Consider the following 18,221-nt stretch of genomic DNA (forward strand, 5'->3'; position numbering starts at 1 on the left):
AGGTTTTATTAGCTGACAATAATAATAAATAAATAAGCATTATAGGCACAAATACAAATGTACTTTTAGAAATTGTTTTTGAAAAATATGGTGTTATTGTTTTGGCAAGCTTAAATTAAAGCTTCTATGAAAACTTGTGTGATATTCCTTTAAAATAATGTTTGCAATAATGAGCAAAATGAGCAAAATAATGAGCAATTTTTTACATAATTTCTTTGAGTTAGACCAAACTTTTATTTTGGTGGGTTGTAGACAAAGTTTCTGTGTTTATTAATAAACTATTATTATTAGCTATTAGGCCTACTTGAAGTATAGCATACTCTTATGTGCAATAGTACTATATTTCTGTTTGAATTGCTTCAAGTTATACCGAAATTCTATTTTGACAGGTTGTCGTAAAGACATTGCCGTTTCTGTCAGTCTGTGTATATGATACGAATGAATGACGATAGTTTTATCAAATGAAATGGTGAAATCCTCTCATAGCGCGCTGACGTGCACATGTGTAGCATACATCATGCGTCAATATATGAAACCGCAAACATGAGGTGCGAGCGGTCGCGAGCGCGGATGGGAGAATGGAGGAAGTTTTTTTGTTTGTTTGAGCAACTGGGGTGGTGCCCCCTCTGGGAGTTGGTGCCCTACTCTGCGTGTAGGGAGCGACGGTACTGAACAGCTTTAATATTGCAGACACTCGTCCATATCGAGATTTGATTAAATGCTCTACTTTTGATTTATTCATTAAAAAATGTCCGAATTCCGTGAGGTTCTGCTTTATACAGCAAGTTCCATTTCCGCGATTGAATCCCTGTCGCTTTTCAAACACAAACGGGGTGAATTTATGAATGAAAGTGTGAAAGTTCTGACACAAAACGAAGTTGTTACATATCCTCACGCTTTTTAAAAGTGGGTAACTATGTTTGACAGGTGCAATATATGAAAATCGAAAATTATTAATTTATTTTTTAAATTACATTTATATCTGAATATATGTCAGAGTTCCCCAGCCGGCACATGACCGACCTTCAACGTTGAAATATGGTTGAAATAAGGTCAGTTGTGGTTTCAACGTTGAAACAACGTTGATTCAACGTTTAAAGCTGAATGGTTGAAAAACATCCAGCACATGACCAACTTTCAATGTTGAAATATGGTTGAAATAAGGTCAGTTGTGGTTTCAACGTTGAAACAACGTTGATTCAACGTTTAAAGATGAACTGTTGAAAAACTTCCAGCACATGACCAACTTTCAACATTGAAATATGGCTGAAATAAGGTCAGTTGTTTTAATGAAACAACGTTAAAAATGTTTAATGCTAAATGGTAGTTAAGGTTAACAAGCTTTTAAATTATTTGTATTAAATTATTTAAATTAATTAATTATTTTAATGGCATTTTAAAATATTTTAGTCATGATACCTATTCTAAAATCTAAATATTATCATCATTAACAACAATAAAACTATATACATTTCGCGAGAGTTTACAAATGGGTAGTTTAAAGGACATGTAATCTGCAGATGAATAAATACCCGTGTGTCTATTTTTGCATTGCTGTATCACAGCTGATCAAGTTAGGTGCTCACCTAATGTGTTGCTGGTAAGAGAGATTTAGAGATGGTTTAGAGATTTTCCCATATTTTCCTGATATGTATCCCATGCATTAGGTGTGTTATATATGTTTGTATGCTTATAATAGTTTCAAAGTGTTTTCTGAAACATATAAGTGCAAATGTCTGTATTTAAATAATATAATTTTAATGAATTAATGAAAATGAATAAATAAATAAAAGGATTGTTTAAAGCCATGGTTCTCAAAGTGTCAGGCCCCCTCTAGTTGTTATGCAGGTGAATCACTAAATTAAACTAATTAATGTTAATATATTTTAACTTAATCTTTGAGTAAGTTTTTTTTTTGCACATTTAAGTATGTTAGAGTTAAAGTACAGTACAGTTTTGTAACTTTTGTTACATAATTACATTTAAAATTACATTTTAATTTAAACTTTTTTTTATTTACCTGTGTATGTAAGCACAGTTGTAGTGTTAATGTTCAAACATGGTAATGTGTCTGACAACAATAAATATTCTTATTAGAATAAAACTGCCTCATTTTTTAACTGTAGACCTGTAACGTTAGCTGAATAGTTTGGCCTGCTACGCTGCTGAAATGTAATGTTGGTCATTATGGTGCAACTTAATATTTAATAACAAATATTTTCTGAAGTGGTACTTGGTATAAAAAGTTTGAGAACCAGTGGTTTAAAGAAATGGTATAATATGAAATCCTGCTTTTTAAGAACTTTTCAGTAAACCATTTCTTCTTTCCCCTTGTAGAGTCATTGAGGATCCAGCTTGTTCTTGAAACATTGGTAAGAAATTGTTCATCTGCTACATTGCACTGTCACTTCTGCTAGAGATGCTTTGAACTTTTGTGATAGGTTTTGATTGTACTTAGTTTATTAAAAATTTACTGAATTAGATTTTATTTGTTTTACTACACTGTATTACTAGTGTTTTGATTAAAACAGTGTAACTGGGGGCTCTGAAAACACTGCTTGTGAATAATTTGTTAATATTGTAAATTTTCATCTGAATACATTAAGTGTTTAATGAATAGTGTTGTCCACTTTGTTTCCAACCTCACTGTTACTGAACTGTAAAGTGAAAATATTGTGTGATTTATTTTGCATTCAGTTTTCAGTTAAATATATTTCACAATATCAAAGTTATTGTGAAACATTGTGGACATACCTAAACAAACTGGTTAAATCTTATGTTCCCTCCAGAAGTTTGCCCTCTGCAAGTGAACGACGCCTTGTGGTGCCATCCCAAAGAGGTTCAAAATCACTCTCACGGACCTTTTCCTGGACTGTGCCCAGCTGGTGGAATGACCTCCCAATCTCAATCCAAACTGCTTAGTCTTTACTCATTTTCAAGAAACATTTTAAGACTCATCTTTTTCACCGGAACTTAACCAACTAATGCTAGCACTTTTCCTTCTTTTCTTGTCTTTCATATAAAAAAAAAAAACCTGGCTATGCGTTCTGTACTAGACTAACTGAGACTTGTCATGGCACCTGTATACTGTTGTTGTTAGCTTGTACACCTGACTGCTTCTGTTCTTCTCATTTGTAAGTCGCTTTGGATAAAAGCGTCTGTTAAATGATTAAATGTAAATGTTTATACAGGACGGTACAGAAAGTGCACAAGTGGGAGAGAGTGGAGGACCTAGCGCTGGGACACTTTCAAGGATCACCCGAAGCACAACCACACTATATACACGAGGCTGCTGGTTCTAACATTTTAGAGTGCCCTGCGGTAGAAATCTCATTCTGCATTCCCCACGGTAAAGAAGACACAGTCCGGGGGGGTTCCCATTAGAAATCAACTGGTTGAAGGTTCCCTGCTCGTACTGTGCAACACATTTTCACTGCACAAATGCGCACAACTTGAAATGAGACACATTACTAAAACATGTTTTTGACAGAAACTGTAGTTTTCCACCAAAATAAAAGATCCACTGGTTTCAGTCATAAAGGTACAAGGGTTTGTCTTGTAAGTGCTGAAAAAAATATGCATTTTTGTGCCGAATTATTTTACAAAAACCTTTAAATATTATTGTATTTGGATTGTTCTACTACATGTTTTTAGCATTACCTCCATGCATACTCTGCATAATAAAGTGTGGGATTATTTTCATCTGTTTTATTCAGTATGTTTCCAAAATTTAACTGCTGTTTGACAATTTTGAGCATGTGGTCGTTTATTGAAGTTGTTTGTAAAGCCATTGCTGCCAGTCATTAGATTTTTAGCCTTGCATGTACATTGTTGATCTAAATGCCAACTAGGATCTAGGTGTATTTACACACAGTGCAAGGTACGACGGGGAAACAACGTCATGTTATCAACGCTGATTAACTTTTCAAAATCAACACCTCATTCAGCTGTCATCCCAGGGCTGCAGCACGACCCTAATTCACCCATAATGCAGGTAAGACGGTGAAACAGCGTCGCGATTTCAACGGTGAATCCACGTCGTGATTTCAACGTTGATCCAATTTGCAAAATCGAAAGGTTATTCAACGTTGATTCAACGTCGGGATTTCAACAGTGAATCAGCGTTGTGATTTCAACCGTACATCAACGTCACGTTTTCAACGGTGAATCAACGTCGTGATTTCAACGTTGATCCAATTTGCAAAATCGAAAGGTTTTTCAACGTTGATTCAACCATGGTACCTGACGTTGTTTCAACGTTGAATCAACGTTGAAATGCCGGCTGGGTCGGAGCGGGTTCGTGAATCATTTGAGTCAGGTCGGGAGTTCGGAGCGGGATCGCGAATCATTTGAGTCAGTTCGGAGTTCAAAGCGGGTTCGCGAATCATTTGAGTCAGTTTGGGGATAGCAAATCATTTTAATCAGTTCGGAGGGTTCGGAGCGGGTTCGCGAATCATTTGAGTCAGTTTGGGGATCGCGAATCATTGGAATCAGTTCGGGAGTTCGTAGCGGGATAGCGAATCATTTGAGTCAGTTATGGGGATCGCGAATCATTTGAGTCAGTTTGGGAGTTCGGAGCGGATCGCGAATCATTTGAGTCAGTTCGGGAGTTCGGAGCGGGTTCGCGAATCATATGAGTCAGTTTGGGGATTCGCAAATCATTTGAATCAGTTTAGGAGTTCGGAGCGGCTTCGCGGATCATTTGAATCAATTCGAGAGTTCGGAGCGGGTTCGCGAATCATATGAGTCAGTTTGGGGATTCGCAAATCATTTGAATCAGTTTAGGAGTTCGGAGCGGCTTCGCGGATCATTTGAATAAATTCGAGAGTTCGGAGCGGGTTCGCGAAACATTTGAATCAGTTCGGGAGTTTGTAGCGGGTTCGCGAATCATTTGAGTCAGAGCTGGTTTAAAGCTCTTTATGATGCTTTTAGGTTGATTTCTGCATAGGTTTGAAAAATAACTGTCGGGATTGTGTCACCCACTTCCTCCAGTATTTGAAAGAGCTGAAGCTCCCGAGAGCTGACCCTACTGCTGTCCGCTACGTGCTCCAGCGTATCCTCAACCAATGACAGGTGTGCTGGACCAGAGATGGTGTCTTCAGGCTTGATGTGTTTGCATGACGTAATAAGTAACCTCTATCCTGGTCACTTGCAGGACCTGTGGCCCAGGGGAGCAGACGTGCGGAAGGAAGAGCTGGATGATATGGTGGATAAGGAAATGGCTGCGACTTCCTCTGCCATTGAAGATGCTGTGCTGAGAATGGATGTAAGTTACATGGTGTTAATGATTATTGATTTAACTCAGGACTCATTTGCTATGACTTCATGGTTTTTCTTCTTATGTAATACAGGAAATATTGAGCCAGGTAATAAGAGATTCATCTGGAGTGAAGCTGGAAGTTAACCAATGGTTAGTTTGGGGTATAGTCTTTTAAATAATGCACAATTTGTAGTTTATGCGTTATGTATTTACATTTTTCATTTTGTAAATTAGTATATCAGAATGGTTTCTGAAGATCATGTGACACTGAAAACTGGAGTAATGATGCTGAAACTTCAGCTTTGATCACAGGAATAAATTAGATAATAAAATATATTCAGAAGATAGAAAGCAGTTATTTTAAATTGTAACAATATCGCACAATATTACTGTTTTTACTGTATTTTCGATCAAATAAATGCAATCTTGGTAAGCAGAAGACACTGTTCAAAAACATTGAAAATCTTTTAAATGGTATTATATATCAAGATAAATGTCATTTTTCATCACCTTTGTCATCTTGTCCATAGGCTATACACATCCTGGTGACAGCTGCTACTGATCTGCAGAGAGACATTGTGGAAAGTGGCTGGGTATGATTTGGTAACAGTGGTCATTTTAGATAGTTTTTTATAAATCTTATGTATTCGCACACTCAAATGCAGGGTTTGTAATCATTTCTGTCAGGGCGCTGGTTCTGTCAAGGACTTCTATGTTAAAAATTCATGTTGGACAGAGGGTCTCATTTGGCATCAAAGGCTGTCGGATGGGGTGCAACGCAGATGCTGTGAGTGTGTCGAATATTTCAAGCTTTAGCCTGGATTTATTGAGTGTCAGTCCCTGTAATTGTGATTTATTATCTCACAAAGTGACTCCGCGGACAAAGTTTTGACTACAAAATGGGAGGACTTATTATGTTGTGAAATTTATGCATAATTTTTTAAACATCTGTTTTTTTTTACGCTGCAACAACAAATTAAAAACATTTTGGAAATCCATTCAAAAACCATCAAAATACTCCATGAAATCTCGTTTATAAGAAAACAGTTGCACTCTCTCTCCTTGGTCTTTAAATATGACTGATATTGACAAAAATATCAAATGTAGCTCTCAAAGGGAAATATGCAATTTTTGTAAATATAATTCAAATCTGACTAATTTTCTAATCGTTTGTTATAAATAAACATCTCAGAAAAATGTTATGGGGTTTCAGATCGAATTAGGACTTTTTGTTACGAAACAGGGTATCATTTTCATTACAGGTCTTCTGTAAAGGACAACAGGACAGGACAAACATCACGTTAATCTGGGATTTTGCAAATTAATGTGCAAATTAGATGCAAAGTATAGATCCATTGTATAGAGTGGGAATACCAATTTATGGACATTTTATGCACATATTCCATCAAGTACGGTATTATATAAAATCATTCTGTTATATAACATATTTGAGAATCATCTAGCCTGAAACTTTAAAATTGATTGGTGAATGTAATTTTATTATTATTCTGTATATATTTAAATATATAACTTAGTCCTGGCGTCCTCTACAATGGACATAAAATATTGACCTTTTTTTTCTTTTCTTTTTTTTTGGTCAAAAATAGTTTTTCTCAATTTGTGTGTTATGCTCCAACCGATGTAATGACATAAAACCAACAAAATTAACAAAACCTTTATTTATGGTTGTCAGGAGCATAGACAGTAAAAGAAAGGAGGACATTTATGACCGATGGTCAGTGTGGCGCCTGACAGTGATTTCACAGCGCCCTCGTCGGCCGCCGCTGTGCGCATGCGCAGTACATGAAGCGCCGCTCTGAGGAATAAATAAGGGCAGGGAAACCGAACCGCAATGGGACAACTCTTATCTCGGTCCAATTCGGCCTAAAAATATACCGAAATGGCTTATATCCTTGACGGGGTGTCATCAGAAGCTTTTTAGAGGGTGTCGGGGATCTGTTTGGCTATTGAAAGGGACTGAGAAAGTTTGTAAGGAAACGAAGTTCAGAGACGGTCATGGAGGATTTCGGTTCGGCGCTGGAGAAGAACGTGGCGGATCTGACCGTGATGGACGTGTACGACATCGCTGCGGTCGTGGGACAGGAGTTCGAGCGCATTATCGATCAGTACGGATGCGAGGCTCTGTCCCGACTCATGCCCAAAGTGGTCCGTGTGCTGGAGATCCTGGAGGTCCTGGTGAGCCGGAACAGCATCAGTCCAGAGACCGAGGAGCTGCGTCTGGAGCTGGACCGACTGCGACTGGAGCGGATGGAGCGGCTGGAGAAGGACAGGAAACATAAGAAGGTGCTTTTATAGACAACAGTATCTATTTACCTGATCTAAATAACCAGCTCGGTCATTTAACTCTGTTTTATTGACACTGGTAGCCAGAATTAAAAAGACAGGTGACTGTACTTGTCTGTGACGTCACAGCATATGTGCACAAACATTTTACGTATAAAAGTATACGTTAATTAGTGTTCAGTTAAAGTATTTTAATGTGTGTGTGTGTGTGTGTATATATGAAAGATATTATTACGTTATATATAAAACTATAAATGCATTCAGTAATAAATATATTAAAGTGTATAAATAAAGTGTGTGTGTATATATATATATATATATATATATATATATATATATATATATATATATATATATATACAAATAATAATTAAAGAGATGTTTATGTTATAGTTATATAATTCACATAATATATATTATTAAAATAAATAAATAAAATAAATCATATATATATATATACATATATACGGAATATATAGATGCTGTTCAAAAGTGTGCAATGTTTATGAATTAAATCTTTTATGCTCATCACAGCTGGATTTATTTCATAAAACAAATACAGCGAAAACCGTAATATTGTAAAATAATATAAAATATTAATGTAAATTTAAAATGTAATTTATTCCTTGATTAAAGCTGAATTTTTAAGCATCATTACTCGTCTTCTCTGTCTCATGATCCTTCAGAAATCATTCTAATATGCTGATTTATTAAAAATGTTGTACATTTTTTCTGCTTACTTTTTTTTTTTTTTTTCGGAGCCTGTGATACTTTTTTCAGGATCGTTTGATGAATCAAAAGTAATTACGAGAACAGCATTTATTCAAGATAAAAAATTTTTTTTAACCATATAAGTCTGAATGTATACTGCTTTTTTTTCTACTTTTACTGTGCACTAACATGTTCATTATTTTAGGCTGAAGTTGTTTGCCAAAGGTGTTTCATAACAAAGCAGTGCATGCAAGGGAATTTCTAAGTTTCTGTCCGGGACAGGAAATGATGTAATCATAACCACAGTCCATCATCATCATCATAATCACATAACATCATGTCCATTGGGACAGTGAGCAGATATGCGACAAATCTAAATCTCACGAGGCTGATAAGGCATATAAATGTCTCACATAAACCAGAGCTTTGTATACGGCTTTTTGTCTGTGTCCTTCTCTGAAGATGTTCATATCATCCTGCTTTCTATGTTTTTGCTGATTGTTTACGATGTTACATAACTCCAGTGAAGGTCAGCGGTTAAATATACACTCGTGTATATTTGATGAGCCGCTTCTGAAAAGTGTGTGTGGTTGTGAACAGGAGCTGGAGCTGGTGGAGGATGTGTGGAGAGGAGAAGCCCAGGATCTGCTGTCCCAGATCGCACAGCTGCAGAAGGAAAACAAAGCGCTGCTCAACAACCTGTCCGTCAAAGAGTGTCCGATGACAGAGGAGGATATACAGAAGCAGGAAGGTAGTGTTTGGAAAAGAGATCAGTCTTACACTATACTATATCCCACAATGCACTGCGCTTCACTTGACCTTCCATTTCCAATATGCTGGCATACAACATTATTAGACAACCAAAACAAAATGTTTACACAAAATTGTTTTAAAAACACAAAATAAAAATATTATTTCTTAGACGATACGGGGTTCAAAAAGTCTTAATTCACTCTTTCACAAACGAAGGCTTTAAAAGGTCTTAAATCAAAAAGTTATGGAATTAAATGTTGCATGCATTGCCAATAACTCATGTCTTCTTCAGTGTTTTTGTCTTGCTTTCCAGTAAAAGTATCTGAACATCCTTAAATCAAGATACATTTACTTAAGATGCGAAATTAAGATATAATGTCAAAATTAAGAGTTTATGCTTCAAAATAAGAACAAACGTCTGTCAGTGAAGTATGACTGGTTCTTCCCTTTGAATCAAGTAGATTTCTCTGAGCCCATAAACTCTCTTTGATCATTCAGATTTTGATCAGTTTCACAGTAAACAAGACTTTCTATGTGACCTCATTTTGCTTCTCAAGTCAACGAATCTTGATTTAAGATTCTTGTACTGGAAAACAAGACACGAATACTGAGACCGTACATCACTTTTTGTAGTTTCATCAGAAGTAATTAAAAAGTAATGGAGAATTTTATGTACTTAGTCTTAAAAAGACTTTGAGTGATGTGTGTACATAAATGTATGTAATATAAATATTTAATATATATATAATATAATATAATAAAATGTTATATTTTAAAACTCTATGACTTATTAGCAGACTTGATTTAGACTGGCAAGTTAAATAATAATGTTACAAAAAATTACACACACACAAAAATATATAATATAGAATTAATATTAGTTAGCTAATTTATAATAGATATTTTATAAAAAATGCATATTTTTATCAGTTTACTCAATTTGACTTATCAGACTTATGCCAGACTGCAATATGTGTGTGTGTATATATATATATATATATATATTTTTTTTTTTACATAAAATTTTTTATTCATTCATTATTTAAATATTTTATGTCAAATGCTAAATGTATTACCGGTAATATTATATATATTTGCATATTAGTATATAAGCAGAGCAGTGCAAATAAACGTGCCAATTAGGTTTTGTATGTTTTGCAAGCGTGAGGGAGGAATTAAAAATAATTTTTGTATATAACTCTAAATATTCCTTTGAGGCATGTGACTCATAATATTTCTAGGTCATGACGAACGTGAAGTGGGTCAGTGGTTGTGTGTCAGATTCTCTGCATGGACACATCTCTATTTTAGGAGCAGTAACATGGGCGCTCAGTCAGGAAGTTATCTGCTGCTTATAGTGTCTGTCAGGCGTCTTGCGTCTGTCCTTATTTCCAGTGACCTGATCCATGCAAAACAAAACACATCTGCAACTAGTGAACTAGTGATCAAAAATGCCAAATATGCTATTAAATTAAGCGGGTGTTATAGTTTTGATATTTCCTTGCATGTCAGGTCTTTATGTGATAAATGTTTTTGTTTTTATTTGATGCCAGGCATGACCGAGAGGGAACGACAGGTGATGATGAAGCTGAAGGAAGTTGTAGATAAACAGCGAGATGAGATCCGTGCCAAAGACCGTGAGCTGACGCTCAAAAACGAGGACATTGAAGCAGTAAGAGTCATGTTCTTGCTGAGCGAATCCCTTTGTTAGCAGCAGTCAGTGCACTGATGTTTATTCAAGGAAACAAGAAATAAAGTTGTCAAATTCTTCTATGTTTTGCTGTAAAAAATAATAACATCATAGTCTAACCATCCTATGAAATCACAGTGAATAAAAGCACTGAGATTCATCATATTGTGGATGTTTAATGTGTCACACATGCGGTTTTCTTCCAGCTCCAGCAGCAGTTGAACCGGCTGATGAAGATCAACCATGACCTGAGGCATAAGATCACGGTGGTGGAGGCCCAGGGTAAAGCGCTGATCGAGCAGAAGGTGGAGCTGGAGGCGTCTGGTCAGGCACGGCAGCAGGAGATGGGTAACCTGCAACAGGAAGTGGCCCGTCTTAAGGAGCGCCTTAAAGAGCAGGGCAAGACCAGCACTGAGAGGGAGGAGCCTGTAGGACCACCTTCACCTGCACAGGTAAATGAATGTCGATGGGTGCCACAGTGATTGTGTCAGTTTTACACACGTTTAGCAGCTCATCAACTCTCTGCTAAATGGGTTATGAACTGAATATTTTCATTGCTTGATTCCAGTGCATTGAGACACCTCAGTGTTCATCTGCAGCATTCGGTCATTTCTATTTCTATTTGAAGGAAGTAAGTGTCAGGATCTTCACATGGTGTCCATAATGAGTCAGAATGAAACCTCAATGAGTCACAGTCTCACAGGAAACTAGGATGAGAATACAAATCGGTGCACAGTGTATGTGGTTTTGTATGCAAGTTTCAAAAGTGTATGAATTGAGGCTTCCAGTTAATTTGTGAACTTTTGCGACTCATAATGTTTAACATTGTTACATTCAGTGCAATGCACACATTTACTTCGTTTAAATGGCTTATTTGTCAGTAAAGAGCAATGGCAAAACGTAATTATCAAAACGATCACTTTAATATGAAATATCAAATGTGTTGGCCTAGTGGCTTTGCAGTTTGAGTGCACTATATTAATTTACACTACCTTTCAAAAACAATTTTTTTTATTTTTAATAACTTAATACTTTTATCAGCAAGGATGCAAATTAAGCAGCACAATGGTTTACAACACTGATAGTAATAAGAAATGTTTCCTGAGCAGTAAATCAGCATATTAGACTGATTTCTGAAGGATCATGTGACACTGAAGACCGGAGGAATGATGCTAAAAATTCAGCTTTGAACACAGGAATAAATTACATTTTACAATATATTCAAATAGAAAAGTTATTTTAAATGTTAATAATATTTCACAATATTAAAGTTTTTACTGTATTTTTGATCAAATAAATGCAGCCTCGCTGAGATGTTTTTCAAAGGCAAAACAAAAAATCTTACCAACCCCAAACTTTTGAACGGTAGTGTATACATTAAAAGGATACCTGAATCAAATTAAAAATTTAAGATGAATCACATGACAGCAAAAAATTAAAAATGTAAAATAAAATAATGAATAATGATAGTAGTTATATTTTTACATCATTTTATGTAGTCAAAAATATAACTTACAATTTTAAGTTATATTTTTTAAGGCAAAGTTATTATTTGGAAAATTATTTAAAAAAAATTTTTAAAGTAGAAACTCCTTGCTGAAAATTATGCCGATTGTGTTTTTTATAACTTTGATTTTGTGCCATTTCATTCACTCAAACAAACACTCCCAATTAAATGTTTGTGACCACAGTCATCTAAAAGGCCCCCTTCCTGGGGTCAGGATTTAGCTTCTGAGCTCCTGGCTGGGGGCCTGGAGAAAGAGGAAGGTCCCCTCCATTTCATTCCCCGCACCGGGGCCCCAGAAGCTCTGACAGAGGATGGTGAGGAAGAGAAGGATGAAGAAGATGCTGCATTTTTATGGGTAACCCTGCAGCAGCAGCATCTAAGGATAGCATGGAGTGTAAACTAACACCTGACCCGTATCCGTGTCTGTTTGCACGAGTCACGCAAGGAGTGTGTCCGACTGGTTCTGTACCAACGTACAACAGACCGTATGAGTAGTGCTTTAGTCCTTTACACTCATTGTGAAAGTCTGTTAATACAGCCTGCGTGTGTTCAAGTGTTTGTACTGAATGCAAACCATGCGACTGAATCAAATGTTAACTCATGATCATATGATATCTACTGTTAAATAAAGCATAAATCATATACTGTTATTCATTTACCAGTGAGAAATGAAGGCCAGTGATCATGTCAGTGGACATATTTCCCATTGAAACAGGAACCAGCAGCTGTTTTGTTCAAATCATTTCCTGAAAGAGAACAACTGTAATTGTTTTGTGGTGTGATTCTTGTTCTACATTAACAGCAGTGAAATCAGGTGATATTTGAGTTGTTTTGAGGATGCTCTGACCGTGTGTCTAGTTTAAATGTCCTCAGCAGTTAGCTGCTCTGTGTAAAAGCTAGTGAGTGTACGTGTTCTCTGATCCACCAGGAGGTGCTGTGTGATGATGACATGTCCTCTAATGATCCAAAAGACCCCAACCGCCCGCGATTTACCCTGCAAGAGCTGCGGGACGTCCTGCATGAGCGCAATGAGCTGAAAGCAAAAGTCTTCATGCTACAAGAAGAAATTGCATATTACAAAAGGTCAGCTGTCTTGATGTTCAACTTGAAGCCGTGGAAAAATAAAAAAGAGACTTTTTCTCTCACACTTCTGACTTTTTTTTGGGGAATTCTGAAGGGAAAATACAACAAATGTGATGTTATAAAAACAACCTTTATAGGAGATAATAATAATAAAAAAGGTAGAATTAAGAAAAGCTTTTTTTTTTTACTTTTTACTTCATGGTTTGTGAGAATTTAAACTCAGAATTCCGAGAATTCCCTGGTGGAAACATTCATAGTGGAAATTCCATGGTGGCTTCCATATATGTAGGTGTGTATGGATATATATATATATTACACATATTAGGGCTGTTAGTCGATTTTTTTAGATACATTTTTAAAAATATAATTAATTACATGATGTGGTGATTAATTAATTGAATTAATCGAAAATTACATTTGGCTGTGAAAATACCCCTAGCAGATAATTTAAAGCCATTATTGTGTTAAATGAGAAAAATATCAAGTAGATATTAAAAAAGTAGCTTTAGAAAATGTATTGCACATAAATGTTTAAGCTTCAATTGCAACATAAACCATGAGAAACATATCCGTATTTTGGTTCATACCATGAAAGTCATTGGTAACCAACTCAGCTGATTGGCAAAAATGAGCAAAAAGAGTCAATATTGTAGCCTATCAAAAACACAATATTAACTTCTTATTTACCAGACTGTTGTATAAAATCACTTTTGCACTTGTGCTATTCAAGACAAATTGTGTGATACTGCTCTTGCTGTTGTGATATGGCTTATCATAAGATATCAATACGATACAAAAACTCATACAGCTGCATTTTTTGCCATTTATTTTTCAATCACATTACAGTGATGAACAGGAGGAGGAAACGGGCCCACCATTGCCAGACCCGGCTTCTACATTTCGGCCAAGCTCACGCTCCAACTTTCAGCCCGAGTCAGGGATAAAACGACTGTGCGTACACACACCTGCACACACTTAAATCACAAACATCAATCTTATAAATCTGCATCATTTTGCTCCTTTGTGTTAGGTGCACAAATATGATGCCCAAGAATATTTACATTGATTTCTGATTTTTACAAGCGACTTGCATTGCAGTCAAAATATGCATTTCAACAGCTCATGCATTTCCCTGGGAATTGAACACAAGACCATTACAAAACGGTTACACAATCACTAAACTGCAGCTTGACGGACACATTTAGAGTTTTATGACATGTTATGACACATGTTGGCATCCATATACCCTTGTTTTACTAAAAGGCATGACCATCATTAATGCTGCCATGTTCAACTGAAATGCTGAAGGATAGGATGTGTCCAGATGAAGCAGAATGACACTTCAGGTGGTTCTGGGTGTATCTTCTCTTTGCTCAACTCTCCATATCTGTGCCTCTTTGTCCCAGGATCTTCACAGCCATTATGCCGATGGTGGCGGCTGGGTTGATTCCAGATGACCCCACTTTACAGCCAATCAGACGACTTATTTCCCTTGTACGAACTTTTGGTGGTTCGCCTCTGTGTTCTTTGCTGTTTTAACACTTTATCCTCTCTGCATGTGATGGAGCTGCATGGCCCCCTCATCTCACACTCCCCCCCCCCCCCCCCTCATTAGAGCCACTGATCGTAAAGAGCACATTCTGATTGGCTGATTGTGGGGTTATCTGTTCGACCAATCAGCAGGAGGATCGTTAGCATCAGCCAGTCAGAATCAAAGTCCCGCTCACTCCTCTAACACTAGTGCTGTGCTGTAACTGCTATATAACATGGTCTCTGTATATTGGCAACTAAAAGAGTGCTTTATAGAGGTGCAGGGAGATTAAACGCTTGATTATCACTGCTTGTATGAGCTGAAATATCTTAATTTGTCTTTTTGTAAATTTATATCTGAAAATGTTATATATAAATTAGATATAAAAAAAAAAAAAAAAAAAAAAAAAAAAAAAATATATATATATATATATATATATATATATATTAGTGCTATTAACAATTAATTGCATCCAAAATAAAAGTTTTTGTTTATATTATATATGTGTGTGTGTGTGTGTGTATATATATATATATATATATATATATATACACACACAAACACACAGTGCACACTGCTTTTAAAATTGAAAAAAAAAAAAATTATATGAAGAAAAAAAAAATCCAGACTTTTATTTTTTGCATCACATGAAAATGTATTTAAATAATGCACTTTTATTTTATTTTATAGAATTCTTGTTTTTGTTGTTTTGATTTTGGTGTGAAATATATTTCTTCATGCAGTATAGCCATAAACCGGCTGTGCTTGTTTGATCAATAGAAAATTAAAAGTGCTTAAAAGTATCATAAACATTTCTGAAACATTCAGGTTCATTAAAGATAATTGACGGACACATTCATGCATGACAATGCAAACCAGCTGTGCTGACACCATGTGTTATGTTCACAGGTTTAGCTTCTTTTCCCGCGACAAAAACCGAGGCTCTCAGAGGAGGATGCCACAGATGGGTGATGGCTTCGGCTCGTGGTCGGGGAAAGAGGAGGTGGACACAGAACAGGCCCAGGAGGCATTACAGCACATGTAACGAACACAACGCTCCACTAACCGCTAACCTGCACCATGTGACCGTATGCCACATTTACACTCCTTTCATGGTCACTTCCACAGCACTGCGTCTGCAAGCAGATGAGACAAGAGCTCACAAAGGGAACATGGGGGACGGGGCTGTTTAGAGTTACTGATAGAATGTGGCCCTCACCTTCACCCAAAGAAACTGTGAGGGAGTTTTATGTGCCTATTTTGTTCGATAGTTAGACTATTGCAAACGACAAGTTACTGTAAGTAGATGATGCGTGCAAATAGATTTCTTACATTATTCTGATGATGTTTAAAGAGAAGATGCCTTCGGTAGATAAGATGCATATCTATTTTAATTCAAATTGAATTATGAGTGAGAATATGCACGTGGCTGAAGAAAAAATTAGGGATTTAAATTTTAATTTGCTACGCCCAGGGCAGAGATTTTCTGAAAAGGATGGTGGCATTATATGTTAAGTTATGTTTAAAACTTTTTTTTTTTTATTGCACAGTAGCCTGATATTTTTTTTTTTGGCACACTGAAATATTAAGAATTTAAAGGAAAATCAAGTGTTTAGAATTTCATTTCTTTTGACATCCTTCATGACATGCTGTCAGCTATCACAGAAAATCATTTTAACTTGTTCCTCATTTTGTAACAAATGTCAGACATTACAGTAATTCAATTGATATGGAGGTGTATAGGGCAAAACATTAAAATCAGAAATGTGCCTCTAAAAAAGCTCTTATATTTATTTTTTTGTGGTAGTGAATTGTGTTTTGTGGGAAGAGGTTACTATACCATGCAAAGATCACCAAGGCTGCATTTACGTGATCAAAAAATGCAGTAAAAAATTACCGTATTTTTAGGACTGTAAGTCGCACCTGAGTATAAGTTGCATCAGTCCAAAAATACGTCATGATGATGGAAAAAAAAAACATATAAGTCGCACTGGACTATAAGTCGCATTTATTTAGAACCAAGAACCAAGAGAAAACATTACCGTCTACAGCCGCGAGAGGGCGCTCTATGTCTTCAGTGTAGACTTCAGGAGCACTGAGCAGCATAGAGCGCCCTCTCGCGGCTGGAGATGGTAATGTTTTCTCTTGGTTAATTTCTCTCGGTTCATGTCAAATTAATTTTGATAAATAAGTCGCACCTGACTATAAGTCGCAGGACCAGCCAAACTATGAAAAAAAGTTTACTCCATGATCTTCAGAAATCATTCTAATATGCTGATTTGCTGCTTAAGAAACATTTCTTATTATTATCAATGTTGAAAACAGTTGTGCTGCTTTATACTTTTTGTGATTATTTTTTTCAGAATTCTTTGAAGAATAGAAAGTTCAAACAAACATTTGAAATAGAAATCTGTTATACCAGTAAAAATGCCTTTACACTTTTGATTAATTGAATGCATCTTTGCTGGATAAAAGTATTTCCTTTTTAAAAAACTTTTGAACAGTTGTGTACTACTTTTTGAAACCGTATATTTGAACATTTCTCCCATAGCAGCACCCCATATACTTCTATACTGTACATGCATTATCACACAGAGTCCCTAGTCAAATCATTTTATGTGGCAACTGACAGCATGTCACAGGTTCTTTAAAACCTGGAATCATGAAACAAAGCTTTACATGCCTTAAGTGTTTCTGCAGCACGTTAAAGCAGAACTATATTAATAATCCATAGTTTGCTGGCATCTGAAGTATCTATCATATTGAAAAATGTCCTTCACCAGCGGTTTTGCATTGCTTGAATGGTGCTTTCACTGGCAATAATAGAAGTGTTGAGTAAAAGCATGGAAATACGTGCCTATTTTAAAGTGTGTTGATAAAGGCAGCTTTGTAAGTTAGAAAAATACAAGCCTTTGGGCCTTAGATCAATCGTTGAACAGCTGTTGAACAGAGTACGTCACTCTACTGAGGAGGATATCCAGCAACAAGAACTGGATCAAATGTATCGTTATTATGGATATGATGCATAACTCATCTCATTGTGTATTAAAATATTTTATACCATGTATTTTGAGAAATCTTGAATCATTGAAGCGCTATTTGTATGGCAAATTATTTGTTCTTTAGTAAAAATCTACTGAAATTAAAATTTCAAGGGATGCAGGAACATTTTGTCATTGTTTACTTGGCTTAATGTCATTCCATTTTGTATGAGTAAATAATGGCAGCATTTTAATGTTTGAATAAACGTATTTCAAACTAAATTCACTTAAGTGGAAAGCAAAAATGAGGTTATTTTACACTATCATTGAAGAGCGGTTTCTTCTGCTCTCCAAGGCTGCATTTATTTGATCTTAAATAGAGTAAAAACTCTTATTTTGTG

General features: G+C 35.9%; 1 protein-coding gene and 1 long non-coding RNA gene across 5 annotated transcripts; both read left to right on the forward strand.

Moving 5' to 3' along the window:
* Nucleotides 1–247: 247 nt before the first annotated feature.
* On the forward strand, nucleotides 248–6,715 carry LOC128020804 (uncharacterized). Of its 2 annotated transcripts, XR_008185399.1 has the most exons (6): nucleotides 248–665; nucleotides 4,993–5,073; nucleotides 5,156–5,266; nucleotides 5,352–5,410; nucleotides 5,791–5,853; nucleotides 5,948–6,715. It is a non-coding gene; the product is annotated as an uncharacterized LOC128020804 (long non-coding RNA). The 2 variants fall into 2 exon arrangements; XR_008185398.1 differs by having other exon boundaries at nucleotides 5,791–6,715.
* Nucleotides 6,716–7,010: 295 nt separating this feature from the next.
* LOC128020805 (RILP-like protein 1) lies at nucleotides 7,011–18,005 on the forward strand. Of its 3 annotated transcripts, XM_052607532.1 has the most exons (9): nucleotides 7,011–7,564; nucleotides 8,876–9,026; nucleotides 10,582–10,700; nucleotides 10,925–11,170; nucleotides 12,410–12,580; nucleotides 13,154–13,308; nucleotides 14,155–14,259; nucleotides 14,715–14,802; nucleotides 15,749–15,896. In XM_052607532.1, the coding sequence occupies exons 1-9, from the start codon at nucleotides 7,277–7,279 to the stop codon at nucleotides 15,752–15,754; spliced, it is 1,329 nt and encodes a 442-aa protein (XP_052463492.1). In that variant the 5' UTR covers nucleotides 7,011–7,276; the 3' UTR covers nucleotides 15,755–15,896. The 3 variants fall into 3 exon arrangements, with proteins under 3 accessions (XP_052463492.1, XP_052463491.1, XP_052463493.1); XM_052607531.1 differs by lacking the exon at nucleotides 14,715–14,802 and having other exon boundaries at nucleotides 7,014–7,564; nucleotides 15,749–18,005; XM_052607533.1 differs by lacking the exons at nucleotides 12,410–12,580; nucleotides 14,715–14,802 and having other exon boundaries at nucleotides 7,019–7,564; nucleotides 15,749–18,005.
* The last annotated feature ends 216 nt before the right edge of the window (nucleotides 18,006–18,221 follow it).

The sequence above is a fragment of the Carassius gibelio genome, chromosome A10 (assembly GCF_023724105.1).
Source record: "Carassius gibelio isolate Cgi1373 ecotype wild population from Czech Republic chromosome A10, carGib1.2-hapl.c, whole genome shotgun sequence".
Classification (NCBI taxonomy): Eukaryota; Metazoa; Chordata; class Actinopteri; order Cypriniformes; family Cyprinidae; genus Carassius; species Carassius gibelio.